A 17,122-nucleotide genomic window follows, 5' to 3' on the forward strand; every position below is an offset into this window, starting at 1 on the left:
CTTCAGGATCTCTAGGGAAATAGATTCTGCAACTTTTTTTAACAGCCTACATTTTAAGAGTTTTCAAATTAATGTATAATTCTAAAGCTCTTTTGTTGAATTTTTATATCCTTTTTTTTTTTTTTTTTGAGACAGAATCTTCCTCTGCCACCCAGGCTGGAGTGCAGTGGCCTGATCTCGGCTCACTGCAACCTCTTCCTCCTGGATTTAAGCTATTTTCCTGCCTCAGCCTCTGAGTAGCTGGGATTACAGGTGTGCACCACCATGCCCAGCTAATTTTTGTATTTTTAGTAGAGACAAGGTTTCGCCACATTGGCCAGGCTGGTCTTGAACTCCTGACCTCAGATGACCTGCCTTCCTCCGTATCCCAAAGTGCTGAGATTATAGGCATGAGCCACCACGCCTGGCTTTAAATCCTTTTTTTATGAGTCAGTCCTTAATGGAAATGCTCCAGCAGATCTTCCTTTTTCATATGTCAGTGTTGATGTTTATTATTTCTTATTCAAAAATGTGAAACCAAACTCCCTTAAAATAATCTTTCTGAAGGATAGCTTTCACAAACAGAAGCAATTTGTTCTGTTATAAATCACACATGCAAAAAATGTTAGTGTGAAATCAGACTCATTTTGAAATGAGACAATATGATTTTTATACTAAACAATAAGAACATGATTGCTAGTCTTTTAAAAATAAGCAACACATTTTACAGAAAAAATGTCCACTGATAAATGAGGAGAAGTAGTTCAATATTTATCTTTTTGAATATTGTTCCAGTGCCATTTGGGGAAAATAGAATCCCCTGGTTGAGAATGAGTGTGTAGGAAAGTAGGTATAAAAGCAAGTTACATTTTGAATTCTATGCAGTTTATTCACAAAAGAATAGTTTTGCAAATAAAAGTAAATCCAAATAAACATAAAATATAGGACAATCTAGTACATGCCATCCATATGTATTCCATCCTAGTATTGGAGACATTTATTTAATGTTTAGGTTTATTTGACTGAAATGATTATTAGTAAGTAGAGTACTTACTTAAATTTCTACTTGTTATATGGAACCTGTTATTTTTTTTTTTTTTTTTGAGACGGAGTCTCGCTCTGTCACCCAGGCTGGAGTGCAGTGGCCGGATCTCAGCTCACTGCAAACTCCGCCTCCCGGGTTTACGCCATTCTCCTGCCTCAGCCTCCCGAGTAGCTGGGACTACAGGCGCCCGCCACCTCGCCCGGCTAAGTTTTTGTATTTTTAGTAGAGACGGGGTTTCACTGTGTTAGCCAGGATGGTCTCGATCTCCTGACCTCGTGATCCGCCCGTCTCGGCCTCCCAAAGTGCTGGGATTACAGGCTTGAGCCACCGCGCCCGGCCGGAACCTGTTATTTTTAAGTTAGGAAAGAGAAAGGAAGGCAAGAGGAAAGGTTTCTGAAACCAGAGACAATCTCATTACTTTCCCCTTTCAATTATGAAGTGGCATTTTCCTGGTGGCATTTCAACCTCCAACCACACTGAGCAGGTGTGTAATAAGGACAGGCTGTGGGGAAGGAAGGTAGAAGACATTCTCAGTATTTCACAGGTTCAACAGAGCCCCATGGGCTTGTACATCAGAAACCAGAAACAAATGCACAAGCTTTTGCACTTTAACTCTGCCTAGCTATAGCACGTAGCATATTTTTTTTCTTGTTCAACAATTTCATTTTTAATGGCAACAACTTGATCTTCCAATATTCTCAGTTGATCAGCTTTTGCTTGTCTACTTAGATTCAAATCTTGGATTTTCCTTTCTAAATCTGAAAGTAGAAAACGAAAGAAATGATACATTTCCATTTGATAGATTCCTCCTGGATATCCACATTATACCAAACACAGGGATTTGCGCGCCTCTCAAAGATATATTTAGTTTTCTGTTTTGAGTCAATGGATAAAACATCTATTTTCATCAGGTTTCTCAAGGTTTTCATATAAATTAGAGCAAACTGACATTTTTGTCTAAAAACTTTTATATCTAAAGGCATTTATCAATGTGAGGCTGTAGTTGGTTAGAATTCATTAGAAATGAAAAGACAGATAACATCCTTGATGGGACTTGCTGAAGTGCTATATTTCCAAAGGTTTGTTCTTATTATTTTAGCTTCATTTTAAAACATGTTCTTTACTTTAGTGTTTTCCAGTCTTTCAGAAAAAAAGACTGACTTTCATGTGTTCATTCTTCTTCTCTGCTGATACTGAAGTCTCTGAACAGTAACAGCTAAGTGATGCCTTTGTTGGCTTCACGCCTATCCATCCATCAATCCATTGATCCATCGACCCATCCATTGACCCATCCATTAATCCATTGATCCATCCATCCATCCATCCATCCATCCATCCATCCATCCATCCATACATCCATCCATCTGTCCATCCATCCATCTATACATTCATTTATATATTCTTCATTCAATAAATATCTGGAAATTCTAGTAAACCTTAACAAGGAGCCCATAGTAGTGGATACAAGATGCACAGAGAGCTACAGTTAATAATGTGAGGCAGCATTTTGCAAAGAAACTCTGACATTAGAGTTTTTGCAAAAATTCTAGAAGAGGGAAGGTAAATGTCTCACTTCACTTGGTCAGATCACACATGAATACCAAGTTGGTTTGGAGTAATTGTCAAACTAACATGTGTTTAGAAAAAAGAATCAGATTGCTGAAGATACTTGAAACTGTCCTGTAAACAAACATTGAATTAACTGGTGATGTTTCATATGAGGAAGGCAGATTCAGGGCATGTGTCATGGCTGTTTTCAAGTATCTGAAGGACCAACCTAGGAAAGCAGAGTAAATGTGTTCTCTGTCATCCTGAGGAAATAAAATGGAAACTAGCAGGTAAAGCTCTGTGAAGGAAGATTTTGTCTAAATATAAAAAACTCTCTAGGATGGCTGCTCAAAGACAAAAGAGCTGCTGTAGAAGGTGGTGAGTGTTCTGTCACTAGATTCCTTCCTTCCTTCCTCCCTCCCTCCCTCCCTCCCTCCCTTCCTTCCTTCCTTCCTTCCTTCCTTCCTTCCTTCCTTCCTCCCTCCCTCCCTCCCTCCTTCCTTCCTTCCTTTCCCTTCCTTTCCCTTCCTTTCTCTCTCTCTCTCTCTCTCTCTCTCTCTCTCTTTCTTTCTTTTTTTTTTGAGAGAGTTTTGCTCCTGTTGCCCAGGCTGGAGTGCAATGGCATGATCTCAGCTCACAGCAACCTCCGCCTCCCGGGTTCAAGTGATTCTCCTGCCTCAGCCTCCTGAGTAGTTGGGATTACAGGCATATGCCACCACACCTGGCTAAATTTGTACTTTTAGTACAGATGGGGTTTCTCCATGTTGGTCAGGCTGGTCTTGAACTCCCGACCTCAGGTGATCCACTCACCTCGGCCTCCCAAAGTGCTGGGATTACAGGCATGAGCCACCGCACCTGGCCGAAACTTTCAAATATAGGTCATTTGGGATTGAAAAGGGGATTCGACATTGAAACCATATTTGAACTAAAGGAAAAGTAAAGGCCTCTGTTTGTACCAGGAAAGTTAATATCATTGAGCTGGTTACACCAGACCCATTCATCATCCTCATCTGTGTTCTGGAAAGTTACCCTTCCTGGATGACAGCACTTGGCTCTCTTGACCTCTGGCTTTCATTCACACATGGCCAATGGACAGTGCCAACAAATGGTCAGTGGATGGGAGGGTGAGCAGTCTCCATCCCAGTTTAGCACAGAGGTGTGGGCAGTTCTTCCATCCCTCAGGCTCCTGTAGGGTGGCCTCTTTCCTAACACTCTTGTGTTCACAGGGCTCTGGCAATGTTCCTGTTTCCCTGGCCCCTTCAGGTATAGACAGGCTAATGCCTTCTCACTGCTGCTAGTCACCAAGTACCTCCACAGCCTCAGTGGGTTCCCTTCATTCTTGTGCATTCTTTGTAGTTCTTCCCATCAAGAAGTAGAGTCTGCTTACCCTATTCCTACTCCCACACCCCCAAATCTGGGCTGGCTTTGTAAATTGTTTTGACCAATAGCAAGTTATGGTGCCCTGAAACAATCATGCTGTAAAGCAGCCTGGGATAGCAGACCACGTATAGAGAGTGCCAGCATCTCAGCCACACCCAGCTCTTAACAGGCCATCAGCCAAATGCAGTTGCTTGAGAAACCCAGGTGAGACCTGCCAAAGAATCATCCAGGCAACCCACGGAAAAGTAAGAAATGGTGGTTATTCCAAAAAAAGTCCAGCACCAGACGGATTCACAGCAGAATTCTACCAGAGATACAAGGAGGAGCTGGTACCATTCCTTCTGAAACTATTCCAATCAATAGAAAAAGAGGGAATCCTCCCTAACTCATTTTATGAGGCCATCATCATCCTGATACAAAAGCCTGGCAGAGACACAACAAAAAAAGAGAATTTTAGACCAATATCTCTGATGAACATGGATGCAAAAATCCTCAATAAAATACTGGCAAACCGAATCCACTAGCACATCGAAAAGCTTATCCACCATCATCAGGTGGGCTTCTAGGATGCAAGGCTGGTTCAACATACTTAAATCAATAAATGTAATCCAGTGTATAAACAGAACCAAAGACAAAAACCACATGATTATCTCAATAGATGCAGAAAAAGCCTTTGACAAAATTCAACAGCCCTTCATGCTAAAAACTCTCCATAAATTTGGTATTGATGGTACGTATCTCAAAATAGTATGAGCTCTTTATGACAAATCCACAGTCAATATCATACTGAATGGGCAAAAACTGGAAGCATTCCCTTTGAAAACTGGCACAAGACAGGGATGCCCTCTCTCACCACTCCTATTCAACATAGTGTTGGAAGTTCTGGCCAGGGTAATCAGGCAAGAGAAAGAAATAAAGGGTATTCAATTAGGAAAAGAGGAAGTCAGATTGTCCCTGTTTGCAGATGACATGATTGTATATTTAGAAAACCCCATTGTCCCAGCCCAAAATCTCCTTAAGCTGATAAGCAACTTCAGCAAAGTCTCAGTATACAAAATTAATGTGCAAAAATCACAAGCATTCTTATACACCAATAACAGACAAACAGAGAACCAAATCATGAGTGAACTCCCATTCACAATTGCTTCAAAGAGAATAAAATACCTAGGAATCCAACTTACAAGGGATGTGAAGGATCTCTTCAAGGAGAACTACAAACCACTGCTCAATGAAATAAAAGAGGACACAAACAAATGGAAGAACATTCCATGCTCATGGATAGGAAGAATCAGTATCGTGAAAATGGCCATACTGCCCAAGGTAATTTATAGATTTAATGCCATCCCCATCAAGCTACCAATGACTTTCTTCACAGAATTGGAAAAAACTACTTTAAAGTTCATATGGAATCAAAAAAGAGCCCGCATTGCCAAGACAATCCTAAGCCAAAAGAACAAAGCTGGAGGCATCATGCTGCCTGACTTCAAACTATACTACAAGGCTACAGTAACCAAAACATCATGGTACTGGTACCAAAACAGAGATCTAGACCAATGGAACAGAACAGAGCCCTCAGAAATACCATACATCTACAACCATCTGATCTTTGACAAACCTGATAAAAACAAGAAATGGGGAAAGGATTCCCTATTTAATAAATGGTGCTGGGAAAATTGGCTAGCCATAAGTAGAAAGCTGAAACTGGATCCTTTCCTTATGCCTTATACAAAAATTAATTCAAGATGGATTAGAGACTTAAATGTTAGACCTAAATCCATAAAAACCCTAGAAGAAAACCTAGGCAATACCATGCAGGACATAGGCATGGGCAAGGACTTCATGTCTAAAACACCAAAAGCAATGGCAACAAAAGCCAAAATTGACAAATGGGATCGAATTAAACTAAAGAGCTTCTGCACAGCAAAAGAAACTACCATCAGAGTGAACAGGCAACCTACAGAATGGGAGAAAATTTTTGCAATCTACTCATCTGACAAACGGCTAATATCCAGAATCTACAAAGAACTCAAACAAGTTTACAAGAAAAAAACAAACAACCCCATCAAAAAGTCGGCAAAGGACATGAACAGACACTTCTCAAAAGAAGACATTTATGCAGCCAACAGACACATGAAAAAATGCTCATCATCACTGGCCATCAGAGAAATGCAAATCAAAACCACAATGAGATACCATCTCACACCAGTTAGAATGGCGATCATTAAAAAGTCAGGAACCAACAGGTGCTGGAGAGGATGTGGAGAAATAGGAACATTTTTACACTGTTGGTGGGACTGTAAACTAGTTCAACCATTGTGGAAGACAGTGTGGCGATTCCTTAAGGATCTAGAACTAGAAATACCATATGACCCAGCCATCCCATTACTGAGTATATACCCAAAGGATTATAAATCATGCTGCTATAAAGACACATGCACATCTATGTTTATTGTGGCACTATTCACAATAGCAAAAACTTGGAACCAACTCAAATGTCCATCAATGACACACTGGATTAAGAAAATGTGGCACATATACACCATGGAATACTATGCAGCCATAAAAAGGGATGAGTTCATGTCTTTTGTAGGGACATGGATGCAGCTGGAAACCATCATTCTGAGCAAACTATCACAAGAACAGAAAACCAAACACTGCATGTTGTCACTCATAGGTGGGAATTGAACAATGAGAACACTTGGACACAGGAAGGGGAACATCACACACTGGGGCCTGTTGTGGGGTGGGGGTGGGGAGGGATAGCATTAGGAGATATACCTAATGTAAATGATGAGTTAATGGGTGCAGCACACCAACATGGCACATGTATACATACGTAACAAACCTGCACATTGTACACATGTACCCTAGAACATAAAGTATAATAGAAAAAAAAGAAATGGTGGTTATTTTAAGCCATTACATTTTGGGGTAATTTATTATGCAGTGAATGAATGACTGAGACAACTCCACTTCTAAATACTTTATCCAAAATTATGCCCAAGTATGCTTTCTGTTTCTTGCTGGGACCCAGACTGACACCAAGTTCTGTGGAAGGACCCTGGCTGAAGACTGGAATCCATTCTCCACTCTCTCAACATTGTTGGTGCCAAGGACTCCATTCTGGGATCCAGAGGCTCCTCTTCCTAACAGAGGGGAACAGGCATAGCCTTGTGGTTCAGCCCCTTCTCAAGTGGCAGCATGGGGAAGACAGCCAAATCAATGTCTCATTTTTCTATCTTGCTGAGTTCTGAAAACAGCCTCAAAAGGAAAAGAGAAAAGGCAGTAGAATGCCTTATTTTAGACCTCCCTGAGAAGCTCTGTAGCTTCAACTTCTGTAAAAGCCACTCTGTAGCTTTTATAGTTCCAATCTAATTTCAAGAACTATAAAAGCTGTGGTCAATGGGGATCAGTGGAAACAATTTGTATATGACATAAAAACAGGACAGAAATATTCTCCCCATGTTTTTGCTCCTATAGTAAGGACCAAGTTCTAGGATTGAAAAAACTGACTTTCATAGTATTGTCTATGGAATGCAAGGTTACAAAAATCTGTTTTTCTAAATCTTTCTTAGTGTTTTGTAGTTAAAACAAAATTTTAACGAAAATACTTAAAAATGAAAAAAATTATCCACAAGCCTGCTGCTTTAAAAACAATTATATAAGTGCAAGAAGCAGTGGTTTCTTCTTCACTCCCACTGCCTCCCTAGAGATAACTAATGTTAGCAGTTTGGTATGTATTTTTCCTGACTTTGGCCCATACTAATGTTCCATTTTCAGTTTTTTTCATGTCATAGTGATGATATAAGGGGTTGTAAGACCAAAGACTCATTTGATAATTTAAAAAAGAGGCATTTATAAGTGAGGAGTTTTGGTTACTTTAGTATTTTGAGAGTTACTTATACTCCTAGTTTTAAAGTTTTGGAAGATAATAAATACAACCAGGGGTATATTGTAACTATACAATCATCATCTGATATTTCTTGATGGTTAGAGATCAAGGACATGATGATTGCCCCCAAAAATCATAAATATCAATTGTGTAAAAAAAGATTCTGATTAGCTTTCTGATTGTATGTATTCTATGTTTCTTATTTTATTTTGTTTTGAGACAGAGTTTCTCTCTGTTGCACAGGCTGGAGTGCAGTGGCATGATCTCAGCTCACTGCAACCTCTGCCTCCCGGGTTCAAGTGATTCTCCTGTCTCAGCCTCCCAAGTAGCTGGGATTACAGGCATATGCCACCATGCCTGGCTAATTTTTTTAATTTTTAGCAAAGATAGAGTTTTGCCATATTGGCCAGGCTGGTCTCAAACTCCTGGCTCAAGCAGTCCATCTGCCTCAGCCTCGCAAAGTGTTGGGATTACAGGTGTGAGCCACTGCACCCAGCCTGTATTCTATGTTTACAACACTTTGTGTGCATCAGAATGTCCATTTAGATCAAAATTCTTGTCCAGAATATGATTCTTTCTGGGTTGCTATCCAAAGATATATGCTATCTGACCTAGTGCCCTAGATTATATTGACTCTTTTCGAGAGTTACTTTCATGACAGGAAAAATAAACAACATAGGTTAGAACAGGGTTTCTCAATCTCAGCACTATTGACATTCTGGGCAAGATAACTGTTTGTTTAGGCAGTTGTCTTGTGCATTGTGGGATGTTTAGCAACATCCCTGCCCTCTACCCACTACATGCTAGTAGTTCCTTCTAGGGCGACAAGCAAAAATGTCTTCAGACATCTTACCCCTAGTTGAGTTGAGAACAAAGTTAGAAAAAAAAAAGCTTTTTTTTTTTTTTTTTTGAGATGGAGTCTTACTCTGTTGCCCAGGCTGGAGTGCAGTGGCGTCATCTTGGCTCACCACAACCTCCGCCTCCCAGGTTCAAGCAATTCTTCTGCCTCAGCCTCCTGAGTAGCTGAGACTACAGGCGCCCACCACCATGCCCGGCTAATTTTTGTATTTTTAGTAGAAACGGTGTTTCACCATGTTGGCCAGGGTGATATCGAACTCCTGACCTCAGGTGATCCACCTGCCTTGGGGTCCCAAAGTGCTGGGATTACAGGTGTGAGCCATTGTGCCCAACCAACAAAGGGCATTTCAAGGAAATCTCAGTTTGTTTTGACTAATGCAAGGCAGATGCTCATTAACCTTTCTAGGCAAATCCATGCAAGAGGCTTGTTAACTTCACAGTCCCCAAAACACAAGACCAATTTCGACTTCTTTCTCCTCAGTGGACTCATGTGATAAAACTGTAAGCTGACATTGGTATAAATTCTACTAGTAAGGTAGAGTACCAGGATGTTATTATCAAATTGGCAGGATGGATAAAAGAATAGATACCTGTTATTCTTCTTATCTTGTCCTCTGTATCTCCAGCCAATTTTTCTGCAGCATCTTTTAGCTGTTTAACTTTTCCTAATGTTTCCTTTGTTAGTCCTGTAGTGCTTGTCTTATGCTGGAGCATAGCATATTGTTTTTTCAGCTCAACAAATTCCTGTAACAAGCAACACTCACATCATGAGAAAACATGTATAAAGCAGGTACCTATATGCATGATGATTCTCCTAATACCATTCATAGAAGGAATACAGAGGAAACCTTAATCCAGTCAATACGCTTGAGTCACTCTGATATTTCCAGCAGAGTTTTATTTGCATGTTTGTTTTTCCAGGTTGAAAAAAATCTCATCTTCTATTAAAAATAAAACTTCTTTGTTCAAAATAGCAATTGTTATTGCGTGTTAAGGCAAGTATTTCTGAGGCACCAACTGGTTGTTCTGCACTATGTTAAGGTAGGATGTGGAAGACAGAAATGACCCAATCCCATCCTTGACAAATCTCTGGTTCAGTTCAATCAGTTGTACATGCAAAATGAAGGACAGAGTGAGTGATGAAGATTTAGAAACAGCAAGGATATGTTATTTGGTTGGCAAAAAGGTGAGAGAGAAATGAGGTAGGAAGGGAGGCAGGTGGGGAAGTAGAAGTGTAGTATGGAGACCTCCCTTGAATAGAATGGAAATCTTTGGGTTAGCTTGTGTGTTGACAACATAGAAGCTTAAGTAGATGAATAAAGGCCAGAGCCAGAAATGAAATATGGAAGTGGGAACAGGGTGAGTAGAAAGTACCTTTCTTGGCTGGGTGTGATTGCTCATGCCTGTAATCCCAGCACTTTAGGAGGCTGAGGCGGGCGGATCACGAGGTCAGGAGATCAAGACCATCCTGGCTAACATGGTGAAACCCCATCTCTACTAAAAATGCAAAAATTAGCTGGGCGTGGTGGTGCGTGGCTGTAATCCCAGTTACTCAGGAGGCTAAGGCAAGAGAATCGCTTGAACCAGGGAGTCAGAGGTTGCAGTGAGCTGAGATTGAGCTACTGCATTCCAGTCTGGTGACAGAGCGAGACCCTGTCTCAAAAAAAAAAAAAAAAAAAAAGAACTTTTCTCAATCTCTGTTCCACAGAAAATGTTCTCAATTCCTCTCAGTGGAAAATTTACCCAGCACGTTAGGAATTAAAAGCAGGAGAATAGACCAATTGTAAAAACACTAACATTTTTCTTTTGTTTAGGCAACTATATTAACGCAACCAACCAAAGATTTCTTGCGAGGAAAATGAGCTGATAGGTTCTTTCAGCAACCTAAATTAATGGTCTACTTTCCACAACCGTTTAATTAACTCATTCTGATTTTTGTAAATTGATGTATTTTCTTTGGCAGGTGACTTTCATTTATTGTTTTCTTTATATGTTGTGTGACTGAATGAGAATAGAGGGCAAATACATGCAATTCAGACAAACCACATAAATTGTGACAGTTTGGACGTTCAGGGCAAATTTGATTTATGGACTGTTTGACCAGGACACCACTAAGAGTAACAGGATAGAGAGATGGGGGGTGGCGGGGAACACTCCAACACGATTTGGCCAGGGACTTCTGCCATCTACAGACAGAAGATCCTTTGTGTATCAGGATCCCCTCGAAGATATACCATTGAGTCATGGACCAGCACAAAGGAAACGCTGAGAAATGGCACAAAAATCTGGGGTTAAAGGACTATCTTTCAAAGAAGCTCTGTTTTTCTGCTCTTGGTGGCAGTGGTAGAACTAATGACCTTCTCAAGACTCCCAGCCTGGTGTTGGGCAGATTCAGCCTGAACTTTCACATTGACAGCGTGGTCTTCATGCCTTTGCAACTTGGTCTGCAGCAGGGCAAGTCCATCCTCCAGCCCTGATCGCTGCTTTGCTGACTCCAGCTCATTCTTCATTTCCCTGGTTTGATTTTCAGCCTGTTGTTGATTTAAAGACCAGAAAGGGACAATCTCTTTATGAAACAAACAAGAAGATAAATGATATATTAACCCCTTGAAAAATATGCTGGGTGTAAAGGGAAAGAAAATAGTGCCTTCACTTTTTCTGTTGCATGTATTTAAAATGTTATAATAAAATATTTCAGACATTCAAAAGGGTCTGAGAAATACAACGTTAGCCTGGTGTGGGGTGTGTGCCTGTAGTCCCAGTACTCAGGAGGCTGAGGTAGGAGGATTGCTTGAGCCCAGGAGGTTGAGGGTGCAGTGAGCTATGATTGTGCCACTGCACTCCAGCCTGGGTGACAAAGAGATACCTTGTTTCAACAACAACAACAACAACAACAACAACAACAAATAAAAAATAAAAAATATAACAAATACCCATGTACCCACCAGCCAGTTTAAGAATAGAACACTAACAATGCACTAAGGCCCTCAGCGTACCACTCCCCATTATATCTTCTCTCTCCCCTCAAAGACAACCACTGTCTTGAATCTAATTTTTGTCATTCCATGTATCTCTGTAGGTTTTTTTCTACAACCTATGCAGTATTCCTAACAATATATAGTATTTAAATTTTTTCACCTTATACAAATGTATTGTATATTTCTGCAAGTTGATTTTCTAAAATGAAAAGTTATGAAAATTATGCTTATGTAGGTCATTTAAGCTAATCTACATAGCTCTAGTTCATTCATTTTTACCAGTTTAAAGCATTCCATTGTTTGAACATATAACAATGTATTTTCTATTCTCCAGCTGGTGCAAGTGGCTTCTAATTTTTTCCCCTTACAAACAGTAATAATACTTTATGCCTGTTTCTTATTTCAATGTCTATATTGATCATATCAAATCCTATTTAAATATTTTTCAAATATAGCTGGTTGTTAGCGCTTGTCTCTTGTTTGTTGGTCACACTTTCATATTTTCTTAGATTTTCTTAAACATAGTAAACATTCTTATTTTGTATTCTGTATCCAATAATGGTAATATCCTCTGTCTCTTGTGTCCTGATTTTGCTGTTCATTATTTCTGATGACTCTTGTTTAAAGGTAATTTGTGCCTGGGCACAGTGGCTCATGCCTGTATTCCCAGCACTTTGGGAGGCCGAGGCAGGTGGACCACTTGAGGTCAGGAGTTCGAGACCAGCCTGGCCAACATGGTGAAACCTCGTCTTTTCTAAAATTATAAAAATTAGCTGGGCGTGGTAATACGTGCCTGTAATCCCAGCTATTCAGGAGGCTGAGGCAGGAAACTTGCTTGAACCCAGGAGGTGGAGGTTGCAGTGAACCAAGATTGCGTCACTGCACTCCAGCTGAGGCGACAGAGTGAGACTCCATCTCAAAAAAAAAAAAAAAAAAAAAAAAAAAAAAAAAATCTAAAGAGGCAATTTGTATTTACATGTTTGGGGGAAATTCTTGATGGCTAGGTTTTAAGGTCATTCCTTTGGAGTGGATTTTTGTTTGCCTCTATCAGGCATCTGGGAGTATTACCAACCCAGGGCTACTTCAAATGATACTAGGGTTTTGAGGGCCACCCAGGTAGTGTAAATTCTAGCCTCCAAATTGTATGGGAGCCTCAAATTGTGGTTAGCAAATCTTAGTGGAGATGTTACTCCCCAACCCAGGGGCAAGTTTTTCTACTGGCTCTGGCTCTGTGTGTGTGTCTGTGTGTGCATGTGTGTGTGAGAGAGAGAGAGAGAGAAAGAGAGACAGAGAGAGACAGAGAGATTTTAACATTTCACTAAGGATTTTGCCATTTGGGGTCCCAGTTCTATGCAAGAATCTTGTTGCCTCCTGTGCGGCCTTTGCTTTCTGTCTTACATACATGGGGACCATTAAAACCCAAAGCTTTAATGCTCCAGGGATTGGCAGATGCCTGCTGCCTGCTGTCAAGTTAGTGCTTGATTACCTCTGAATTCATGCTTTCCTGTCATTTTTGGCCTCTGAGACTATCAAAAGTTTCTTACTAATTCAGCTATGCATTAAAAAATCTAAATAGCCAATCTAATATTTTCATGTGTTTTTTCAACTACCAGGGTTCCTTAGGATATTGGCTCACCATATTTTTAGAAATGAAAGTCCCTTCCTGTACCTTTGGGCATATGTGGTGGTTTGCCTAGAGCAGCAGCCTGCAAACTTTTTCTGTAAAGGGCCAGCTAGTAAATACTTTATACTTTGTGGCCTATAAAGTCTCTATCCCAAATATTTAACTCTCTGTCATTGCAGTGCAAAAGGAGCCATAGACAATACAGCCTGTGGTCATGTTTTGCTATCCCTTGTTCTAAGTATATGCCTAGAAGGGGAAATCCTGGGGCCTTCCTTTTTGCTACCCTATATATGCAACCTCTTCCTATCCAATCCCTTTATTTCCTGGTGTATTACTTCCTGTTCTGTTGCTTTCTGCTTTTCGTTGTTGCTGTTGTTGTTGTTTTTGAGACAGAGTCTCACTCTGTTGCCCAGACTGGAGTGCAGTGGCGCAATCTCGGCTCACCGCAACCTCCGCCTCCGGGAAGAGCGATTCTCCTGCCTCAGCCTTCCAAGTAGCGGGGATTATAGGTGCCCGCCACCATGCCTGGCTAATTTTTGTATGTTTCGTAGAGATGGGGTTTCACCATGTTGGCCCGGCTGGTCTTGAACTCCTGACCTCAATTGATACACTCGCCTCAGCCTACCAAAGTGCTGGATTACAGGTGTGAGAAACCATGCCTGGCCAAATGGAGCATTTCTTTTGGATGAGATTTTTTTTTAGTTTTAGGATACTCTGATGAGATTTCATGCACGTTTAATTACAAGAACCTTACAACAGTGAACTCTCATTTCTTTGGTTTGTGAGCTTTTAAAAAGTCTGTTCCTTTGCCTGGTGTCAGAAGGGAGATGCTCTGACCTCATATCTACCACTAATTAGCTGTGTGACCTTAGGCAATCACCTAACCTTCCTGAGTCTTAGTTTCCTCATTTCGAAGCTGGTGTTAGTACCTGCCTTGGTATAACCCCAGAATTGGTCACAATTAATACGACGATGCTGAGAAGTGCTCTGTAGAACATTAAATACATGCATAATACTACCCAAATCTTATTTTATCCTCATAATAATCCCATCAGACTCGTAAAGCAAGCATAGCATTGGCATACGTAAAAAGTACTGTGATGTTTCTACCCTCAAAACCTATTTCAGGTTAGTTTCAAAGAGGACAAATACCTGCAGCACATTCTTTTTTATTTTTGTTATATTGGCAGTCAGCTGTGTAATGGTAGAGTTTGCCCGTCCATGAGTGATTTGAGCTTGTTGCAACTGGTTCAATGTTTTGTCAAGATTTAATAGAACATTTGCTGCTTTCCTAAGGTAAGATATTAACACATCAGATTAGATAAACACATAATTATTCACTTATTTCACCTTGAGAGAGTTCATTTGACTCAACCAAATACTTTACTGAATTATTAAGCAAATTTAAATTACTCTTAAACAAGAGAAAGTGCTGAAGTCTTCATTTTGAGAAATAGGTATATTTAAATGCCAACAAAAGAAAACACCACACACGTATATATTCATACCCAGTAGACACAGATTTTGTTAAATATGGAAATTAAGGATACAGGTCTTGTTTCTTTTGATTTGTCATAAGCAGAGAGGTTTGCACATAAAAACTATCCTGTGAATTCTAGTTTCCCTGATGTCTTAAATGTGAGCTACACTTTCTCAATCTCTATTGGAGTGGGGGTTGGGAGGGTCAACAGGCCCCACAGAGAGCAAAGAGAGGACTACAGGCCCTGCATTTTCAGGCTTGTTTATTCAGAGTTAGCTAAGCTTCACTGACATTCCAGCCACTAAGAAGCCCAGTCAGAGGTTAAAATCACAAGCATTTCAAGTGATATAGTCTTTCTGCAGAAAGGAACTCACCTCAAGTCAACAATCACCAAATACTTAGATCTGTGGGCTCAAAACCACCTTGAGAAGAATGTACTGAGGGAGTGAAATAACAGATAGACCTTTGCAGAAGCATCATTAGAAATGTGTGTGCCCACAGTAGAGTTAGCTAAATTGCAAAATATTCCCTTTATCACCCAGCTCATCCTTTCCTCCCAGTGGTAATCTGTTTCCCTTTCTAAACTTCAGGAGCCTTCCCTCCTCATCATCTCACTGTCACCAGCATTTCATTTTTGTAATATTCCTAGGGTACCGGTGTCCATTTCTTCTATTCCCTGCCACCATTATCTTTTTATTATATTCTTTTTTTCCTTTAGATTTTTAATTTACTACTGCAGGCCAGGCATGGTGGCTCATGCTTGTAATCTCAGCACCTTGGGAGGCTGAGGCAGGTACATTGCTTGAAGCCAGGACTTTGAGACTAGCCTGGACAATATAGTGAAACCCCATCTCTACTAAAAATACAAAAAATTAGTTGGGTGTGGTGGTGCATGCCTATAATCCCAGCTACTCGGGAGGCTGAGGCATAAGAATCACTTGAATTCGGGAGGTGGAGGTTACAGTGAGCTGAGATCGTGCCACAGAACTAAAGCCTGGATGACAGATTGAGACCCTGTCTCAAAAGGAAAAAAAAAAAAAAAAAGAAAAAGATTTTCAGTGTACTGCTTATTATAGCAAATTTAGAAAATACCCAAAAAAGAAAAACAAAATGTAAGAAGGGGAAAAAAGCCAGTAATCTTGCCGTCTTTTAAAATGTTAGGATATTGTAGCAAAATTTTTTATTTTCATAATTCAGATCCTCTTTCATGTATAAATTGTTACCTGATTTTTTTTTCAACTTCCTGTTCAGTTTGGATGTTATCTGCTTTTTACAAAGCACTACCATTGAACTATAAGAATCTCTGCCTGTTATTAAACATCTTTTATCACCTTTTTTTATTTTTTGAGATGGCGTCTCGTTCTTGTCACCCAGGCTAGAGTGCAATGGTGCGATCTCAGCTCACTGCAGCCTCTGCCTCCCAGGTTCAAGTCCAAGCAATTCTCTGCCTCAGCCTTCCGAGTAGCTGGGATTACAGGCTCATGCCACCATACTGACTAATTTTTGTATTTTTAGTAGAGACAGGGTTTCGCCATGTTGGCCAGGCTGGTCTCTAACTCCTAGCCTCAAGTGATCCACCTGCCTCGGCCTCCCAAAGTGCTGGGATTACAGTCCTGAGCCACTTCACTCAACCCATCAGTATCACTTTTAATTGCTGTGTGACTACTTGATTTTTTTTTTTTTTGAGACAGAGTTTTGCTCTTGTTGCCCAGGCTGGAGTGCAATGGCACCATCTCCGCTCACTGCAACCTCCGCCTCCCCAGTTCAAGCGATTCTCCTCCTCAGCCTCCCAAGTAGTTAAGATTACAGGCATGTGCCACCATGCTCAGCTAATTTTGTATTTTTAGTAGAGACAGGGTTTCTCCATGTTGGTCAGGCTGGTCTTGAACTCCCGATCTCAAGTGATCAGCCCGCCTTGGCCTCCCAAAGTGCTGGGATTACAGGCGTGAGCCACCGTGCCCGGCCTACTTAATCCTTAAGTAATTGCTATGCAGTTAATCTTCCTGGTTTTAAATATTAAACCTGGAAGGAGTTGGACTTTTGGATGAATCTGGTGCACTTCGTTTGTACATGTGGATGATGAGACAGTGACAATGGGTCAGATCTCAGTGATGGGGGGTGCTGAGATGGCCACCACCTAACTGATCCTGTAACCCTGACCCACAGCACCCCATGCTCATAAAAACATCAACATGATTTTTTTTTTTTTTTTTTTTTGGTTGGCTAAGTCAATAGGACAAAAGGCAAGAGTTAGTTAATTCTGTCTAGCATAGATATCATTTTCATCTTGCAGTATTCCTGGAACTCTAGTGTCCATTTCTTCTGTTCCCCATCATTA

The 17,122-nt window shown here is 40.6% G+C and overlaps 1 protein-coding gene across 1 annotated transcript in view; it reads right to left on the reverse strand.

The window, feature by feature from the left end:
* Positions 1-850: 850 nt before the first annotated feature.
* Positions 851-17,122, reverse strand: part of LAMB4 (laminin subunit beta 4) — a 108,116-nt gene continuing 91,844 nt past the window's right edge. The window contains exons 31-35 of the mRNA XM_025379850.1: positions 14,457-14,595; positions 11,060-11,233; positions 9,293-9,446; positions 1,369-1,782; positions 851-1,059 (exon numbers count right to left, since the gene is read on the reverse strand). Of these exons, the coding sequence (XP_025235635.1) occupies positions 1,643-1,782; positions 9,293-9,446; positions 11,060-11,233; positions 14,457-14,595 (607 nt within the window). The 3' untranslated portion in view covers positions 851-1,059; positions 1,369-1,642. The remainder of the gene's footprint in view (positions 1,060-1,368; positions 1,783-9,292; positions 9,447-11,059; positions 11,234-14,456; positions 14,596-17,122) is intronic.

The sequence above is a fragment of the Theropithecus gelada genome, chromosome 3 (assembly GCF_003255815.1).
Source record: "Theropithecus gelada isolate Dixy chromosome 3, Tgel_1.0, whole genome shotgun sequence".
Taxonomy (NCBI): Eukaryota; Metazoa; Chordata; class Mammalia; order Primates; family Cercopithecidae; genus Theropithecus; species Theropithecus gelada.